The following is a 21,202-nucleotide window of genomic DNA, read 5'->3' as shown; positions in this document are numbered from 1 at the left end:
TTATATACCATAAGATTATCAGGACTAGACTGTTACACTCTGACCTTGCTGGCGTCTAGCTAATCTGACAATATTTGGCAGAGCATTGTTTCAAATCAATAACTAATTAACAAAGTACAAAAGAAGTTGTACTGTTTTTGAGGCTTCTTGTTAAAAATGACTTTTGGCTGCTTATGGGCAGAAAGGTCGCTTTTATGACATCTTCAGGAGTCTTTCAACACCTTGCCACTGTCAGATTAAATTACTTTTAGCAATTAATTGTCATAAGTTAAAACAGAAGCACATTTGTTACAGAAGGTTGTCATAATGACATAGTGAGCAGTTGTTTTGATATGAATTTCTTCCACTGACCCTCTATCATATCTTAATTTTTTTGGTTGACCTAACTAGAAAATTGGGAGCAACTAACTCTGGCAACATAGGCCAAACACAGGAGGGTCTTATTTCAATTGAGATTATAGACGGAACAAAAACAGAACAAAAATTCCAGAAATAACTGAAGATCTCGAGAATAATATGTATCTTATATAAAATATGTAATCTATGTCTATGCTGGTGGGTGGGATAAGAAAAATACACCCTCAAAAATCACATGGATGTCACTTTTGTTACTGTTATAAATGGTCCTTGATGCCATGTTAATCCATTATTAGAAAACGCCATTTGTTTGATGTATTTTAAAACAAGGATTAAGTGGATTGAACATCTGCAACCTTCCCCCATTCAAACCATTTCTTAGTTTTGGAGACTTGCATCTTACTGTGATTTAATGAAAAATATTTCTACTCTTTTAGTTCCTTTTGTTGAACTTTTCTATATCACAATGCACATATATTGTCTGTCTTACAGATTAGTCCTCTAACAATTCTCATTGCAAGTTTGAGTTTGCTAAAAAATATTACATTAGGATGAAAATAGACAATGTCCCAACAAAAGTCTCCCATTTTTAAAATAAATGCTAAATACCATTTCAGCTGTTTGCTGGGGTTTGACATGCCATCCCACCACCAGAGCCTCTAAAAAAAATCCAGATTGCTCATCAACAATGTTGCAAAGCAAATAACATTTATCAGGAAAAGACAGAAGCATTATTGATTGTGTACCTGTTCCTCCTTAATGTCTCAAGTCTTCCTTCTGTGAGGTTTGTTATCTCCTGCTATTTGAGAGGTAAGAGATAACTTTGCATGAGTGGCAAAAGCAAGATGCAGAGTGCATCCATGTGGTGAAGCCAGCAATGTGCTCATTAAAGTACATAATAGAGATGTTAATCAAGACTCTAAGGAAAAGAGTGTGAGGAAATAACAAAATCCTCTGTATCAGGTTTGCAAATCAAGATTTTGGTAGGGGAGGGGCTACAGGAATGAATTCTACGAGAAGATACCAGAAGCTTCCACCATGTTGGATGGAGCCAGCTCCAGATGGCTCCAAGGTGGAACCATCACTGACCAAGACTAAGCCCATCAGCAATGGTGGTGGCACCTCTGTGAGAACATACTGCAGATACAGTAAAAAAGCTGTGCAACAGCAGGGAGCTTGGGCCATGGAGGCCCATGGCGAACCAGATATCCACTCGGAGCAAATATCCCACACTGAAGCACAGGAAGTGAGTGAGGAGTGACAGAGAAAACGTGATGAATTGACCACAGTCCCCATTCCCCATGCAATTCCGCTGCTCAGGGATGGAAAGTGGAGAAGTTGAGAGTGAACTTGAGCCCAAGAGGAAATGAGGAGTGGGGGGAAGGTGCTTTAAGATTGTTCTTATTTCTCATTATCTTGACAATTGGAAATAAGTTGAGTTCAGTTTGGCACATAAGAGTAATTACTGTGTGATCTCTCTGTTCTTAATTTGAACCACAAGTCTTTTGACATATTTTCTCTCCCCATCTGGTCAAGGATAGGGAGTGACAGACCAGCTCAGAGCACCTGGCAGCCAGCCAAGGTCAACCCACTACATCCCCATATTGCTACCCACTGTCCCAGTATCTGGTAACAGGGAATGAAGTGCAGATAAACAGGAAAAGAGAAGCAGGACAGACTCCATTCTGCACTGGAGAAGAAAGAGATTGTGTAGAAGAATGGACCTGGGCAACTGCAGGATCTGTCCTTAATGGTGGCAGCAGAAAAGCTGTAACACCAAGAAAGGTCTGGATAACTTGTCTCTACTGCTGGTTGCCTTGTAGGAGCTGATTAAAGATCTTCAGGCTGAGACTCTGGAAGAGCTCAAATAGTTCTTATAGTTAACAGCAGAACAGTGTTTAACAATCCACATTTAACATATTTTTCTATTTTTGTAGGTTAGTTCTATTAGAGCAAATGTTTCTATACTAGCATATTTTAAATCTTAAATCTTGTTTAGTAATAAAGCTGACAATGAGTGGGAAGAACTCATACCAGACATCCTGGAAATCCTTCATATTGTGATCATATTCAGTGCACCTGACATCCCAGTACAATTCCAGAATACCCAAAAGTGACTCTCCACCAAGCAGCATGGATTACTTTTGGAGGTCAGAGTACACTGAACAGCATTCACATAAAACCGGATAGGAGTATCTTAAATAATTTTTAACCATTTATGAACATGGGGACAAGTTTAAGAGATGAAGAGAAACTGGGTTTCTGTCCGGGGGCTTCAAGACAACTTGTAGGTAATGCACCCACCTGAGATACAGATTCAGATTTCACCTTGAAATCAACAGTGTAGACAAAATCTTCTAAGAAGTGGTTGTGCACAGTCATAATTAACCCACTGTTCACAAATGCTTTAATAAAGTACAGCCTTTTTAATTCTGTCATGTCTATCCACTTCTAAACACACACTAGGCAAATAAGCATTTTAAAGATCATAGGGTGTTTTTTCTCTTCCTGAAATTCAAGAACTGCTTTATAGTTAAAAATGAAAGTTTGTGGGCTCAAATTAACAATGTAGACAAAATCCTCATAGAGATATAATAAAGGAGAGGAAGTCGGAAGAACATGGACAGTACTTGTATCCTTCCCATCATTCAAGAATGGTCATGCTATAACACCTGGAGAATATCTGTGAAAAAACTCCTATTATTGATCTGCTTTAAGGTCCTTTAGCAAATTCAAGATGATGATCTGGCTTGGGGAATTTTTTGATCTCTGAAGAAATCATGAATGTTTGCTCAACATCCCACTGTTAAAAATGCCAAGAAATATCACTGCCTGTCCGGAGGAGTTTATATTTTTCAAGGTGCACTTCTGTAGCAGTACTTGTGCAAGACCACAGAGGATTAACCATGCTGATAGCTCGGTAGGCTTCTTGGTCTAAATCACCTGCACTTGCTCTTTGTAAGTGGATGACCAAACACGACCTCAGTACTGCCAAATCTTCTGAGACAGGGAAATCTGCCTCTCTTTGCAATGTCCACAAAGTCTACCCATAGCTCAAATACTTTGAGGGTTGGGATGGAACTTGGTAATGTCAAATCATTGAACTACATCAGCTGGAGAGCACCTCTGAGGGTCATCTAGTCCAAAACTATTCTCAAAGCACTGTCAGCCAGGACTGGTCACAACTGCTGTGCCTGATACTTTCCATCAAAAGCAAAGAAGAGGGTGCTCTGTAGTTCTTGTGTCACAGAAGTGTAAAAACGCACCTTGTGAAAGCTCCCCAAACCTTGAATCACAGGGATTTGAGAAAAAATGACTTTGCTCACACTCGGGAGAAGTCCTGCAGATGACTACTGTGGACATGAAGTAATTTACAGTACTTCCATGCCACAACATTTTTTTCGCAACATTTGTATGCTCTGTGGACCCACAGTACAACTGAAGCAGTGGTTATCTTTCACAGTCTGTCTTTGCTAAGTCTAGCAGACCTGAACTTTGCATAGTCACTTTATCTTTGGGCAGAAACAGCTTTACTTCATGGTGTTCTTAGAAACTTATGTCATGGTTATCTACCACCATTGTAAGAGAATAACAACAGTATCTCAGCTTCTGCTCCAGTGATGATACTGTCTGGTGCCCATCAGGAAAAAAATCAATCAGCCAAACTCTATCAGTCAGCTGGAGTAGTTCAAAACAAAAAGGGAAAGGAAATGGTAAAAGAACATAATGAACTAACAGCAAATGGTAGCAGAAAGGTATTTAAGACAAGTGGTCTTCATGATCAAATCAGATGCTGTTATTTTAAGATCTATCACAGCAATAACTCATTTGCCCATTTAAGGCAATGCAATCAGAACCTTCGTGCAGTCAGAACAGCACACAGCATCTGAAAACGTAACATCTCAATAGGAGAACTTCATATATGGCAAACATCTTCACTGGTAAGGGATTTAAAGATAACCAACAGTCATTAAACATTTTTTGGCAACCAGTGCAAGGGACACAGGATGAATAACATGACCCTGTCATCAAATGTGTTTGTTCATTTTTCAAACAGGAAAAGGAAAGTACCCAGAGAATTAGAGAGGTGTCTTGCAAAGTGGAATGTGTGAGGGTAGTGATTTATCAAAGGGTAAGAACACAAAGTTAATTGCAGAACCCAGAAATCTTTCATAATTACTTAGGCACACTAAGCTTTGCTAAATTTCTTCGTTGCTTAATTTGCTAGCTTCAAAAGAATTCCTCAGCAAACCAGATCCCTAAAACAAATAAATATCTGTCATCATCACATGTTCATGCAATTAAGGCTTCTGTTTTCCCAGGTTAAGAACAGAGTGGTTGTGATACAGTTAAGTGATAATGTCAGTTGCCCACTTTTATAGGATATAGGCTGAACTGGCAAGATCCATGAAATCAGATTATTCAGTTATACAACAGGTGGAAAAGATAGGAGATAGGAGTGACAAACCATCCTGGAAGCAAACACCAGTCCAAAAGAACAAACACACTGCAGATGTTTATGAAGTACCAACCCTACTGCTTGATTTAAACACATTTTAAATTCCTTGCTGTATTACACAGATGGATGTACTAATTACATATTTGCTTTTGGGGAAAAAGGAAACTTTCTTATGTATCCTATGCTGTGCTCATTATGTGAGAGCCCACCTTGAGCAGTTGGCAGGACACTGAACATGCAAGAGGGTAAGTAGAGTTTGTGTGCTTCAGTGTAGGTAGTGTCTGTGTGCACAAACTTGCACATGTACTCACATGACACTTCTCACTCCATGCTTTTGCTAGAAGTACTAAACTAGAGGATCCCACACTGCTGCTTAAGAGCCTAGAAAAACTTCAGTCTCCTCAATACACAAAATTATTGGTAGCTCTAAATGCACCTCAGTCTTACTTTATGTATTAGTTTCTCTCCAAGCAGCACCATCTATTGGGAAAAACAAACAAAAATTCAAGTTTTACTTGAAAGTAAAGAAAATATACCTCACTGGGTATTGCCAAATTCACTCTTGCCAAGTCCTGATTAAAAAATACAGAGAAAGAGAATGAGAATCAACTGTTAAAGTGTAGAACAGTGTAACTGAACAACATGCAGTCTATTCAGGAGAAAACCTGTTACCGACACCAATCACAAAAGACAAAAGTATTTTTCATCAGTTTATCATCCACTTTTAGCCAGGGAGATAAGGGTAAAACAAGGATTCAACCAAGAGAGGAATAAGAAGGTTTCTCAAAATTTAGTTGAGTTAATGGCTGGAGATAATTGTAAAACAGACTGCTTTAGGAAATACTTCTGCCTGGACACTATGGAAATGAAGTTAACAGCTCTGGAGTTGGTAAAAGCTAGTTCTCATGACGATGAGCTGTAGAGTTCACTAAGGCATGGCAAGAACAGAAGTCACAACTGTTCTCCTCAGAGCTCACAATAAGGCATATTTCTTTGCCTGCAGAGTGACAACAACAAGCTAATTAAAAAGATAAATCTTGTTCTCAAGATGTAAATCGTTCAAAATAACACCACATCCTAGGTAAATTCACAAAAAGTAAGGATTTTGGTTAGTAAAATCCTTCACTTGTAAGGATTTTAAAATGTAATGAATGAAGTGCTTCATAATACTTAAGTTTTCAGATTTCAGCTACCTATGCATTGCAGGGTAAGAACTGACGTTTTTCCCTGGGCAGCTTATTCCACATTGCTCCATGCCACTGTTTCCTCCACTACTTCTAGCCCCTTCACCAGCTGTCTACTGCTGCAGGCAACCAAGCAGACTACAAGGGAACTACTAGATTTATCTTAATCCCAAAAGCTAGATGTTTTTCCTTCATATTTTTTCCTGAATTTACACTTTGTTTTCGGTAGCAGATGAGGTGAAAAGAACATCCTTGAACTTATTGTGCGCCCTGTACCCCAGTTCCCTGCTGCTGACATTCAGTTCCTAGGACTCCACAAATGTTTTCTTGATCTCTGTGCACTGTGGTACAGGCCTTTCATATCCTCCTACCTAAACCACATAAATCTTTCTAGAGCTATTTAGAGGGGTGATACTTCCCCACAGAAAGGGGTTATTTTGCAACAGCACCGTTTATTTTAAGATGGCTACAAATATTTATCTCAGAAATTAATTTTCATCTCCTCTTACTATATCAAGGCTCTTATGGCTGACTGTTCCCCACGTGGAAGACATGTAAAGAACTTTCAAGTTTTGCAAAAAGGAGTATGTTGCCACTTGAGCCTCTCCTAACTTTTTCCTCCCAGTTTTTCCAAGCACACTGAAATCTAGTATTAAAACATGCAACTGTGCATAGTAGATTAGAGAATATAATAGTTGGTTTTGGAGAGCTGCTAAAATCCTTTGATTCTGTTAGATAAATGGCAAAGAATACCTGCAGAGAGCAATCTGTGCTAGACTAGAAGATCTGCAAGGTCTTTGCAGTCCTTCACTGCAATCACTCTATAATCAAAACCAGGCACTACTAGAGTACGAGAAGTTTGAATAATTTTATTCACCTTCACCTTCAACAAGTAGGTCTGCTTTCTGCTGAGCTAGTTTTCTTCACCATTACCTCACTAACTGCCCAGGTTTACAAGCCTGAATCCCACTGAAAGGAAGGAGGACTCATTCGACCTGTGAGAAAGAGTCTTCTTTAGCACCATGGGAGCACCACACAGCTCATGGTGGGAGGAGAGATACAAGCTGGTTCTTTCTTTTGGAAACTTACGCAACTTGCCTCACATTTTAAGAGCTGGATCTAACAATGGACCTTTTATCAGCATCATGTAATGAATGACTGAAAGACACCAAAGGTAGATGGCCCTGATTTATTCCTTTTCTTTGATTAAACCATACTTGTGAAACATAGAACAAAGAGAGGGTACAGCAGAGATAGGAGCCAGTAGTGCTCTTGAAGAGATGCAGAATTTCCCTTTGGTGATTATCTATGTCTCTGATTTCTCTATCTCTCAAGGAAAAGAAAACAAATACAACTTTTCAGGATTAGTAGATGCAAAACATACCATAAGAAATCTTTACAGTTTCAGGATTTTTAAAAATATTTAAGTTAGTTGCTGAAGCTAAATAGCTTATGCATAAACTATTGAATACTACTTTAGTTTAAGCTTTACATTATTTAGCTATTTTATGTAAGATACCTGTTCACTGTAGTATCTACAGAATGAAACGTGGCTTATTTTTCCTGATTTACAGAAACTACTATAGGAACTTGAAGCTTATCTGACCTTTTAGGAATGATAAGGAGGCCTAACTGCAGGTCCTAAGTGCCATGGTAGGTTTCTGGCTTCCAGCTGCTAGGCCAGAGTGGTGCAGGTCTCTGGTGGTGCAGGTCCTGCAAGACACTGGCCAGATCTGTCCAGGTGTCCCTGGAGCACTCAGAATGTCACCACATGTTTATGTCCCAGCACCTGAACTGCTATCTTTTTTCAATTCTGATTTTTTTTCAACTCTGAACGGTGCAAGAACAATAATGCAATAGTAGTTTCTAGGCAGTTCTCATGAGGTTTTTATTGCCATCATGATTTTGCTGCTGCTTACAAGTAATGGACATTTCTCCAGAACATAAGGAAGTAATAGGCTTTAAAATGTAAATATGGACAGAGTAAAACCATGTGTTATTTCAGAGGTATAGGTAAAGTAATGCTGGCAGTCATAAAAGAGTAAACAAAACAGGCATTGTGATACCAACATCAGCATGAGACTCTAGAGGTTGCAGTCCTGATGCCCAGGTCTGCCACAGACATTCTCTGCACTGTGCATGTCCCTTACCTCTCAGCAGCTGTCTGCCTAGAGTTTGTCATTTTGTCTTCTCTAGTGGAATAAAGGGCTTATTAGCTTGGTCTCAGCAGCAGGTTAATGTAGTCGCACAGGCTCTGGATGAAAGCAGGTATGCACCTTGCCAAGTCAGAGGGTAGGTGGAGGAAGCCTACATCTGGCCCAGGGATGGCACAGGGTGAGACTCACAGCTGGTGGGACTGCAGCCGTGCTGACAAATGGCTCAATCTTCAACATGAAAGAAATCCATGGCACTGAAAGGTCACACCACACAAGTGGACACTCTGCTGTGACTTTCAGTCATGAAATGCTTCATGTCAGCTGTACCAAATAATAAGCAGAAATGGCACAAATGTGTTTGTATGCTTGCCAGGATATCCTGCCTACCAGCAGTCAAGGTGTGCTATACTGTATATTAATAAACCTGCCTTTTACTGCTTTTTCCTAAATATTGGCACAAATTATCCTGATGCATTTATTTTTAGTAAAACAAATTAATTAGCTGCACATGATCTTTTCTTATTTAATCTCTCACAGAAAACGGGAAAAATTATTTAGGATAGGTATGTTACATCCAAAATTAATTTAATTTCATTGATATGCTGTTAGTAAAAATGGCACTATTACAGATTGTGCTATAGTAAAAATAGAATTTGCAGTAAGAATTATTAAAGAAGCTAAGGTCAGTGGAAAAAATAAAAGGACAAAATTCCTAGCACACAGGCCTTTGAAAGACTTTTGCCCAGAAAACCTGACCCCATCAGTTGTTCTGATAAAGTCCTTCTTCCTACTTCTTCCTTCATTGCCTCTTTGATATCCTTCAACTATTGCGGCAACAAGATTATTGCAAGTTACTATTACTACAAAATTATGCAATTTATACTTTTCCCTTTGATAACATTTCAGAATCCACTCAGTATACTTGTTAAGGTGTTGAATGCTGTTTAGAAGGGGATAAATACTGATTTACATTTTTAACTGTCTTTTAACATAGAGAAGACACTGTCAATGTAAAAACCTGTAGGGAGTGGGAGATGGCTCAGAGGGTGGAAGGAATGATATCATATTTAAGCCTGTATGATCTGTTTCCATAGAAAAAATTTAGAGATCAACAAATTCTCAGTTTTAGTTCAGTAATAAACAAAGGTTGGCTAGGGTATAAGGTTTCTGGGGGGAAGCATTAGCCCATATGTACAGAGCAGCCTCTGGTGGTCTAAGAAAAAATGGTAGTATTTATAACTAAGGATAGAAATATGTTTTTTTAAAAGAATGTTTATACATATTTAGCTATTTTACTAAATCCTCCATTCAACACCTTAAAAAACAAGATGCATTTAAAATTATCTGCTGGCATTATAGTTGTTAAAATCCGAACAGTAAGTGTATTAAATTTCATATGCATTCATTAGCATACTATATAAAAGTAAATTGCTTGTGTTTAATCATTTTATAAAAGTATAACAGTCAATGCTGATTATAAAGAAGTTTTTTCCTTGGTTTGTATCGCCAAAATAGAAACCAAATTTGTAAGAATGTTACTGAATTGATGACATTTTCTGTCTTCACTTGTGAATTCAGTTGCCAGATGTTTTCAAGAACAAAAAATTCTGTCTTATTACAAAACATATTAAGCAGGTTTTCCTACCATAATGTTTGACATGATGTTTATTACCCAGACCAAATCAGTCCCTTTAACAAGCTATAATGTATGCCAGAGAGTACATTATTTCATAATTAAAGAAACTCCAGCATGAAACAACAAGTACTTTGATCCTTCAAGTACTGTGCTTAATGCACTACACACTCCCATAGTTGTTTTTATTTTACTCATTTTGTACAAAAATACAGTGTAATTTGAGATTTCGTATTTTAAGACTCTGATTTTACATATTTTGAGTCCCTCAGCTATTTTTTTTCCTATGAAAATAAAGAAAATACTTAAAGACAATTAACAGGGAAGAGTTTTACTTTTCCAGTTCTTGGAAAATCTAGCTGCAGAAGTGGGAGCATCATCCAGACAGCTTTAATTTGTTCAAATGACGTTTCTTCATCGGACCGTAACAGACCTCAGTGACCCTATGAGAATATAACTGAAGATATTTATTCCTGCTACTTAACAGTCTGAAACAATTTCTCCAGCATATCTGACACAAATATATTTTCTTTCAAAGTTAGATGAAGTTATGCTTTCTTGTGAGGATATTTTTTCATCTAGTCTCACTGTACCACTTTTTCCCTACTTGGCAAAGTTGATGTAAGGCTTGCTGAGGTTTTTCAAAACTCTTTGATGAGATCACTATGAAGCCTCCTTAAATATTTCTGTTGAGTGACAATACGTTTTATTTCAAGAGCCTAGTCAGTCAAATGTATGCTATCCTATACAGTAAGTAAAGGCCATACATGAATTGCCCTTCAAGATCACCCCAAATCAGCTCAAACCCAGCAGCCTGAAGTTATGGAAGCATAGCAGCAAGCTCCTGGGTGCAAGCAAACAGTAATCCTATAGATTCAAGCATGGGAGGCAAGAAACAGATTGCAAATATGGTATGGAACCTCTTGCAACCACCTACAGACTTAGCAGTTCTGCCCAACAGAGTAAATGGAATGCTACTGACGGTCCAGTTTTGTTTCAGAAACTGATAGGCAAGGAAATTGCAGTAATTTGTCCTTCAACACTCTAAAGCAGGTAGGTTTTTCATTCTATTTAAAAAAAATATCTGTACTAGAGTGTATTGAATAAAAAAAAAAACCAAGAAATTATTTCAAAATAAAACACCAAACTCATCAGAAAGCCTGATTTCAACTAATTGGCCTGGGAAAGGAGACCACTCCCCACACTTTCACTAAAACGTATGCTACTTCCTTCCTTAATTTGAAGAAAATTAAATAAAGATCAACAGTAATACTTGAGGCACAAGGCTGCGCAGAAAGGAAAATGGGACGGAGTCATATATTTTATGTTTCGGGGGTCAAACCTCCTGAAGCCAAATTTCATGCCTCATCAAGCAAAAGAGCCATGAGAAGATGGAATTGCTAAAAAGGTTATCAAAAAAAGGTTCACTTTTAACAGGGGAACACTGAACTTGCAGCTGACTAGACCTTTTTCTGGACAATACAGCAACTTTGTCCACTGGCTTCTTATGGACCAAGACTGGTTGCCCCTCTTAAGAAGCAGGGTCTGGAGGTGGGCAGAATAGCATCTCATAAAAAAGCAGCAAACAGAAGACACAGTGCCTTGTTGGTGACTTTTAATATGTATAATACATTCTTTTGTTTCCCACACTCAGCTGTGAGATATTTCTCAAAAGACACAGTTATATTTATGGTATTAGTGATAATCTTGCTTCCAGGTTACCAATGCTTTTAACTAGCCAGCACAGATGTATTTCTCTTACAAATATTGTTATGCAAAACCAAAATTAATAGGGACATGTTAAAATTTAAGATGATTCTAACATGTCTTTTGCTGGATTTTTCTGTTTCTCACTAGAAAGACATATAGATTTTTACTGTTTTAACTTCACTATGGAGTTTCTGAAGTGTTTTATCTTTGAATGAAAATACTAACTTTCATAATAAGGGTTTTGGAAATTGTATGACTTAGTCTGGAATGTATAACCCATAGTATGTATATGAAGCAGAACGTGTCAAAGTGCAAATAATATTGTTTGTGCCCCCTGCAGAATTAGAAATCCTTGGGTAGCACTGTTATAATGATCCCATGCTGCTAGCATTACAAAGTGCAAAGGTTCACTGAGTCAGAAAAGGGCAAGGGACAGAGTTTCTTCATGATACCATTCTTGAATTATTCTAGCTTAAATATTTATTACGATATTAATAAGTTTCCTTTTTTTTCTGCCTTCAGAAATTCAGCTCAAACACAATGGATGGCTGCTCCTATGAAAACAATCCATTACAGGATAAATCTGCTACCACACAAGATGAACACTGGTATTTTCCACAATACATTATTAATTTAGCAGGTAATATGTTAAAAAAACTGTAACTACTGTCTTCCCAGTATAAGAAAATAAAATACAGTAAATGCATACATGACATGTGAAGCTAGCATGTTGCCTAAGCTTCGCTAAAAAGTGTTTCTTATGTATGTACACCTCTGTTTAAAAAATAATTTTTGCAAAGTCTTTCTTAAACCATTCTCTTTCTTGATAGCACCAGTGAGTTCCTCTGGGGTTTATTTGAAGTTTCCCTTTGAAATTACAAAGAAATGTTTCATAACACTTCCAAAACATCAGATTCAATAAGTGACCAAAAATATCAATAGAATAAAGAGCCAGGAACTCTGTATAAACTCTTGAATGCCACCTCAGTAATGTGTTTGTTTTTAAAAAAAATAAAATTTAAAATGCTTATTAGCCAGTATGGACAGTAAACATATGTATGCATCAATAAAGAAGGGCAAACAAAGCCAAAAGAAACTTACTCTAATATAGATCTGCATAGTTTCTTTTTCTTTTTGTGGATTTCGATACTTTTCGTAGAAGTCACGTCGCTTCTTTGTTTCCTTCTGGATTTTATCTTTTCTTTCCCTCTTTTCTGCAGGTTCATCTGAGCAATCAGAAGACAGCTGTATTTGGGCTTTTGTCTTCTCCACTTCAATATAGTTCTCATTGGGATTCAGAACTATTACTCCATAGCCTTCCTGTTTAAGAAGAGAGACACACGCACACACACAAAAAGGAGGAATATGAAAAGGGAGATTTAATGCTTGAAAATTCCTTGCATTTACTTTAATGCTCTTTAAAACTTTTATATTTATTTCAGTAAGTTCACACAACATAATTTATCGAAGGATTTTTAAGAATATTCTGTCATTAAAGAGATATTAACATGAGAATATGTGTCTGTGCGTGTGCTTATGCTCATATACACCCCTCAGCATCAGAAAAGTTGTCTGGTTTACCTTTAAAATAATTTAATATGTTGTTTTATTCATAAGAACTTTATATGACTTTTTCAGAAAACAATATGGGAACTAAAAGCAAAATATTGCTTTAAGAACTCTGCATAATGATGAATAAAAGGCTGTATACCCAGTCAGTAAAAACCTTTACAATAAAAAGGATGGAGACATTTTATATATATATATATATATATATATATACATATATATATATATATGTATGTGTATATATATATTAAAGAAAGCATGTGAAAATTATTCACCGCATTTTAAAATAGTAAAACCTTTTGTCTAGCTGACAACAAGCATACCAGGCAGAAGCAAATAGCAGCAGTAACAATGAATCAATATCAAAACTGAATCAGTGGTATTGCTTAGAAGTCACCTCCTTTATGGTGGGCCTGACTTTTTAGTGCATCTTTAAATCTGCTCTAAAAGTTCACTGGGATTATGTCATGTATTCAACAAATCCAGAGAAAATTTGTGACCTGCAGGATGCTTTTGAGCATAACAGCTGCATTTTTGTGCCTCAGAAAATGAGCTGGTTGAAAAATATATGGATTTATGAATGAAAAATAAATTTTGAATAAATAAGCCAACCATTATTTATGATTTTTAAATGATTGCAAATCACAGAAAAATTGCAATATTTTTGGAAGATACAACTGCAAACAGAGGGAGAAAAGAGAAGCACATGCATTTATCAAATGAGTTCTTAAAGTTAACATGGGTTTCCAGTCAAAATCAAACTGTCATTTAAAAGTAAATTTTAATAAAGACTTACTTTTTTGAAATGTCTATATTAATTACCTAACGGAACAGCTTTATTCCAGCTTTTCATTTGGTACGTCGTTTTGCTCTTAGGCTAGTCATGAGGATCAAAGAGGTCCCCTATACCTAGCTGCCCAGAGCAAACCAAGTCCACCCCAACAAAAGATACTTTATTTGGGCTTACTTTATTCTAATCTGTAGAGCCATTCACCAACCTTGTAGTTCATTGTGGCCACTGTCAGGTAGACAGATTGTCACTCAGTGATTTTCTACAGTTCGACACACTCGACTAGTTATCAAAATCACATCTGAAGGGAGTTCCTACCCCTCGTCCTTGTGCCCTTCTCGAACGTCTGCCATAGCTTCTCCTCCCACCAAAAATCAAGTTAAAGGGCACAGTTGCACTCTGCTAAACAGGGTTAAATAGAGGCATTCAGGACACTATCTCTGCTGTAAGGGACATAGTCAAAAAAGGTCACCATAGGCCAAAGAGTAAAATTGCCTCCTTCCTAGACACAGCACCATAAGGGTCTCCTGTCACGTCACTCCCCTGCCCTCCCTCCTGAGTGAACTGGGATAAATATAAACAAACAGGCAAATAAATAAACAAACAACAGGGAGCCAGCAAAGGAAAATAGAAAATTAAACAAGAAAAAATTTTAAATCTATCTACACCACTATCAGGAATGCCAGACAATATTAACACATAATGTTGTACTGTGAACACACAAACTTTCCAACTTGGAAAATTTCAAAGCCCAAAATTCATCACAGAGAAGAATACTGCTTACAGACATTCCTAAACTGTACATCTCTGAAAAAAGGATAGTTTCTGAGCTTGCTATTGCCAGTGTAGGACCAAGTTTTTGCAGTACTTGGCAGGTGAGTGGATTTGTGGCTCTTCACCTTCTTGACCTGCTTGTTTTGAGCAGAGACACTCTGGGTATTGATTTGTTTTCCTTTCTATAGAATGCCAAATGCAAAATTCATATGTTTATTACAGGTCTACAAGTGTTACAGGGATTTGAAACTGTGTCCACCTTAAACTGACCACAACACAGACACACAAATCATCAGAGCGGAATTTGTCTAAGTTATTGATTATGTAACTGAAAATTACATGACTCATTTGTCCAATTTTATGAAGACACAATGTCAATTTTTCACACAGACATCAACAGATGAAATATGATTCTATTTTTAAATCCAACTATTTCATAAATCAATTAAAGGATTTTTATCAAATATCTTTTAAGCACTGTGGCATGACTCCTCTAATATTTTTTCTACAATTTCTCCCAGATAGCAAGCTTTTCCTATCAGTAGAATTAAAATAATTAAGTAATAACTGAGCCAATGTATTTTTTTTCCTCAATTATGGGAAAGCCTAAGTCTTTCTGTTGGGAAAAGACAGTTTTTCTTATCTAATATAGTGTATTTCCCTTTCCTTTGTACTTCTGCATCCTAAATTGCAACATGGAAACAATGGCACCACAAAGAAGATTTGAGAGTAACATATATAGATCAACATGGAAAAACAAAATGACTGGTAAAACGTACCCCATTACGACCTCTCTCATTCAGCCTTAGTCCAGAATTTTCCATTGAAAAGAAATGCTCAGCTCTAAATAACATCAGTGTAAACAATGTGGCTTTTAAGTTCAATTAATTTTTTTAAAATGTATTTCATATGGGTATAGCTGCAGCAATGAAGTTTAGTGCAATCAGAAAATTAAAAATAAAGCAGTGAGGCTGAGAAGAGTGCAAGTCAATGCAAAACAGAACACAAGACCACTAATAACTAATCTTTAGCAAACTTTAATAATAAGTGAGATACAGTCTTTGGCATAATTTTACATAACCATTAACATAGACAAAAATCACATTCATTAAAAAGTATCTTTTAAAATTAAAGCCCTGTTCAGAAATATCTATTTGCATGAAGAACTGTATTCATCTTATTTCACCATGTACAGTATCTTTATGCTGGAAAGTATTAAATATGCCATTACTATGCATTAGTTTGTTGATTTGGTGTTGGTGCATCTATACTAAACAAATCAAATAAAATTACCAACTTCACCTATGATGAGCTTACATCATTAGTAAAATGTAGTGAGCTCTGGTCTAAGTAAGTACCAATAATCTAGGAGGGTTTCTAAAACTTGTCACACTCAGTGGTATATTAGGTGGTATACAAATATTGGGTATGTTTTCAATGTATGTAATAGTAGTTTTCCCCTATGTTTCCAGTATGCACAGAAAGAGAAACCACTCCCTAAGTTGCAAAGTTTTTTCATGGTAAAAAGTTAAACTTTAGGACACTCCCCACTATCCCCATCAATCTTCAGCCAAGCACATCACTGTACCTCTGATGAGACCTAACAATCAGGACTGGCACTGACAGATACAACTCCTAGCCTCTAATCTACAAAATTACAGTTTCTCTCTCAGTCTAAAACACCCAGTTAACGTCTATTCCCCCCACATACTAATGCTTCAAGGTAAATAAAATTTATTCTACACTAACTGCTGGCATCCTCCAGGTTGCTGCTTCTGGAGACAGAGGATTGCGATGACGAAAAGAAAGGCAGGCTTACAAAGTCACATATCAGAAAAAATCATGAGTCTCGGTTACAATACCTTTACTACAAAGCCAGAACAATTAAGAAGGGCCTTTTCCATCATAATACCTAAGCCACAAACGGAGCAGTATGTTTTGCCTCTTACTGGAAGTTCAAGCAAGATGTTCAAAACAGAAGGAATACCAAAATTCTTGCTTCTGACAGCAAAAGTAAAGTTAAAAAGAAAGAACCTCAAAGTATTTGAGGTAAATTCCAGATCTTTTGAAATCTCCCCTGACTGGCTACAAGAATGATGAGCTGAAAGCATTCAGATCTGCATATTAATCCAGCAGGATGGGACACCATATGTGATCAGAGAAGTCAGAACTGGAGAGGTATCTTTTGACCTATGTAACTATCTTTTCGGACTGCAAGCAAGGGTCTGAAGGAGATCATTTTCGTAAGCTTTATCAACGTGAATTTTCAAGTTCGGGTTTCTATTTGGATGGCTGGCACAAGACTGGAGTTAGTTCCCAGGGGAAATGCAACTCAAAGTGCTCTGTTCTTAAATTCACCTGTGGTTAAAATGGACACAGCAACGTCCATTCATCTTTCCAAAAGATGTATGCTCTGTTCATTTCCCATCTTTTCCACAAGAAGGGTACATCTATGTCACTGTTGCAACACTGTAGGTGCAACAGCAGGATGAGGTCATGACAACCAATCAGAAGTCACTAGTGAAGCGTTAAAGTAAACATAGCTGTTGGAGATGCAGCTCAGCTTGAAAAATGCCCCCTCCATTATTTGAGCAATTTTCTCAAGACGTGACCTGCGACTGAAATGCCTGAAATGTCAGTTGACTCCGCTTTCTGTTTCCACCCAATGTACATTTTGGCAACTGCACCCTGCTAACACTGTGATATTTTCATCCCAGATATACCTTGGCCGCCTGAATTCCAGCACTACGTCCAAATGTATAAAAATGCTGTGTTTCTGTCAAATACACACTGTCCCACTAAGTTCCCAACTTAAAATGGCTCATCAGGTTAGGCAGGAAAAGAAAACGTGCCACAAAAAGTTTTTAGAGGACCACCTGTTGTCTATTATTTTTACATAGTACTTACTCATAAATCATAACACAGGGTAATTAATCAAGCTGTCAAAGAGAAGGTCAAAGGTTATGTGGGAGAGTCAGAAGGTCATGCATGGGCTGATAGAGGTCAGGGTCACACTGCATTCCTCATTATCAAGTTGGGATGAGAGACGGCCCAAGCAAACAAAAGTGAAAGCAGATGGAGAAGTGAGTGGATAAAAAAGAGGAGAAAATTTCACAAACAAAAAGAAAAGTGAAAGAAGAATGTCAGTTGCCTTCTAACAAGGAGGAGAATAGAGTAGAAATACTTTGAGATGTTCTCAAAAGGTTGCACATAATACAAAGAAACTACAGTTTGACTATTTAAATACACTTAATATAACCTTCCATCCAATCTTTCTGCAAATATTAAGCAACGCTGCAAAATGGGCAATGTAGTTTAAGTTCAATTTCACATCTGAGGTCAGTATTTTAAAGGTGAATTAGACACAAGGAACCTATTACTGTGGTGAATATAGATGCATATATATAAAATTGCTTCTAAATGTTTATGTTTATTCCTGTTTACGGCTACAACCAAGGCATGTTCAATAAAAAAGTGATAACCTCCTTGAATGATATATTAAGAGCTGTACTTTCATATACACAAATCTTTAAAAACACAAAGCATCATAAAAGTCCTTCAAGATGATAAAATATTCTATCATTACACTGACCTGAATCAGACGCAGAATAGTGTGCAAAATTAGCTGTCACCCTTTCCTCAAAATCTTTGTTAATCTCATTTTGAATGTTTGCAGCTTTATCAACACATGCATCAATGTCAGCTCCTTGGTTACTGAACCGCTGTACTTGGAAGAAGATATAATTAAAATGTTTTGGCACAGAAAAGGTGAAATTGTATCTTCTCCTGTTCCCTGAGGAGTCTGTAAAACATGTAGGATATATTGACAAACACAAACCCTTGTCTAGAGCCCTGACATCCCAGGTCACCACACTGCTATTTATTTCAAAACATTCACTTTACACTCATCCAAACTGTCGCCTGCTGTGTAACTAACTTTTAATGGATATTAGAGCTACAGAAACAATAAACTCTTCATTTCCTTTCTGTTACTGCCTTCTAATTTGTCACTGCATTACATCCATATCTATTTGCATGCAGCACTGTATTCATCTTATTTCACCATCTTTATGCTGGAAATTATTAAACAAGCCTGACTATGCTCTACTTCGTTAATTTGGTGTAGCTAGTGTAGCTATACTAAAGAAATCAATGTTCAGGGCTACAAAAACTCACCAGAAAAGCTGTTCCAACATTTTGCATTTACTGATGGGAAGTTTTGAAAATAATTAATGTTTTATATCTATCTGTAATTACTAAATATGTCTACATGTTAGATTTGCAATTCTGTTTTATAATGTTTGTTCCCAAGGTCAGGACTGAATAAATACATCCATAAATTATAAGGATTTTTACTTCCTCGGTTGTGTACTGTATTCTTTGTAAGGAACTTCTGTGCCTTTACGAGCACTAGTTTCACTAGGATTTTCAGCAGAAAATTATTTCTCATGGCAAGAGAAACACAAGAAACTATGCTATAGCATTAACTTAATTCTGTGAATTAACAGAAAAGAACTATGTTCACGTTCAGCTACTGCTTAATAAACATCAGACCCACTACCTCTCTCTGATGTGAGTTCAGCTATTTGGAGAAATCAATGGAAGCTGAATGGAAGCGAATCTACCCCAGCCACGCAGGCAGGATACTGGGCTGCAAATAATCTGCCTACAACTGCCCAGGCTACAAAATCAGCTTCTGCTTTTCTTCACTAAGTGTAGACAGCTTTGGGATCCCTATAACCTGTGAAAGAACGAACAACTAGTTTGCCCCCAAGACATCCTATAGGAACCCCTTCTATAATTAAAGTCTGTACTCTAAAAGTTTACCCTGTCACCCCATCCCCGCCTTAAGAAACTATTTTATTTTCTTTTCTAACAAAAATTTCAAATGTTTCAGAGGGGTACAAGATTTCAAACAAGAAGCTTGGGCATATTGCACTTTTTCACTAAAATTTTAATTAAAACATTATTTAATTTAAACAGAGCTTACCTTTTCAAAGTATTGCACTAGAAACAATGTAAACTAAATAATTTTAATAAAGCCCACACAAGTAACAAGTAATTATTTGTTTTCATGTATCAATAGATAGCAATATCTTCAATAGACACAAACCAAAGAGAATGCCAGCTAGTCCCTGAAAGTTATGCTCAAATAAGGTGCAGATGCAAAGCTGGAATGCAGGATTTTTAAAAATGTTTCTATGGTATTTCCAAGCATCCCATCAGCTGGTAGTAAAAGTTCTCAACTGCAAATTCATTTTTCAATATACTTTGCCTCCTCTCTGAGAATGTCACAGCATGTCTTAATTATTCTCATTAGCATGCCATAATAATTATACAGCAAATAGGTTTTAAGTATGTGTTTTCTATGTAACACAACATCAAAAAGTAACTAAATTTATTCTACAATAAACCTCATTTCCTTTGCTTTGGTAATAGTGTAAAATCTTTTTGTAAACATTTTATCTTTCTAAACTGTAGATATTCTTCTGATGGGCTCTGGATTTGTAACATATTTAGCTTGCAGAAAGGCAGCCCAAGTTGCCAAGTTCTTCTGCTTTACCTTTCATCTCCAAGAATTTATATGTATTAAACCATTACAGAAAAAGATTAAATGCCACTCTCCTGGAAGGTCTGTATTTCAGTACTCTAAATGAAAAATACATCATGCACATAAGTGTTTTCTGCAAAATCTTGAAGTTAACCAAGTCTTGAAAGACAACTCCCATTTAGTGTTTTGTGACCAGAAACCCTGTATCTCAAAGGAAATTCAGCTGGTTTTAGTACATGCATGTACTTAATCATTTCCTGAGAAAACAGCCAATTGTAATCCATCACTAAAGCTTCTCATTTGTACCTATCTTCAACAAACAGGTGCAATTCAGGACATTGATGCTTCTTCCTTCCCACAGTGACCTATGTCAGAAGATCTTCTTATACTTCTGCTAAAAAATTTAATTACTTATGAGTTATGTTTTTTTCGTAAGCTTTTAAATTAATAACTCATTAAAATGTAGAAATATGCAAAACGTGATCTCACTGGGTCAAACAGCTGGTTTGGTAAAATTATGACTGTGAAAGTCCCTAAAACATAAGAATATTAATAATTTATATTATTCATTATATGGGAAAAACTTTTTAAGCAGATTAAGGGACCGACTCATTTTATAATCACAAAACGCTACACTACCTCACAGTGACAAATCTTTTCATCACCTGTGACCCTTTTGTATGCATAAAATACAGCTTAAAAATGCTTTTTGTTAATATGCTTTAAATTAAAAATATTAAAAATGCCATGTGAAATGCTGATACATTTGTGGCTTTAGGAAAAAAAAAAACCTGTCTAAGTGTTACTTAAGCTTTCCCGAATAGATAGCACATAACAAGAACACATAAGTATTTTTTAAATGTCAGCAACTCCTTACTGGAAACACTTTGCAAATTAGCATTGCACACAGTCTGGTCTTGTGCTGCCTAAAAAGGCTATCACTTTTTGAACCCTGAAGTTTTTTGAAATTGTGAAGCAGCAGACAAATATTCCTACAAATGTGTACACAAGTTTTTATC

General features: G+C 36.7%; 1 protein-coding gene across 3 annotated transcripts in view; it reads right to left on the bottom strand.

The window, feature by feature from the left end:
• Window positions 1-21,202, bottom strand: part of FAM172A (family with sequence similarity 172 member A) — a 254,120-nt gene that overhangs the window by 128,430 nt on the left and 104,488 nt on the right. For all 3 annotated transcript variants that reach the window (XM_051789283.1, XM_051789285.1, XM_051789284.1), the window contains exon 6: window positions 12,601-12,819. In XM_051789283.1, the coding sequence (XP_051645243.1) occupies window positions 12,601-12,819 (219 nt within the window). The remainder of the gene's footprint in view (window positions 1-12,600; window positions 12,820-21,202) is intronic.

Source organism: Manacus candei, unplaced genomic scaffold (assembly GCF_025592945.1).
Source record: "Manacus candei isolate 608988 ecotype Guabito, Panama unplaced genomic scaffold, ASM2559294v1 h1tg000027l, whole genome shotgun sequence".
In the NCBI taxonomy this organism is placed as follows: domain Eukaryota; kingdom Metazoa; phylum Chordata; class Aves; order Passeriformes; family Pipridae; genus Manacus; species Manacus candei.
Note: the sequence above shows the minus strand (reverse complement) of the source record. Positions and strands in the feature narration are given on the sequence as shown.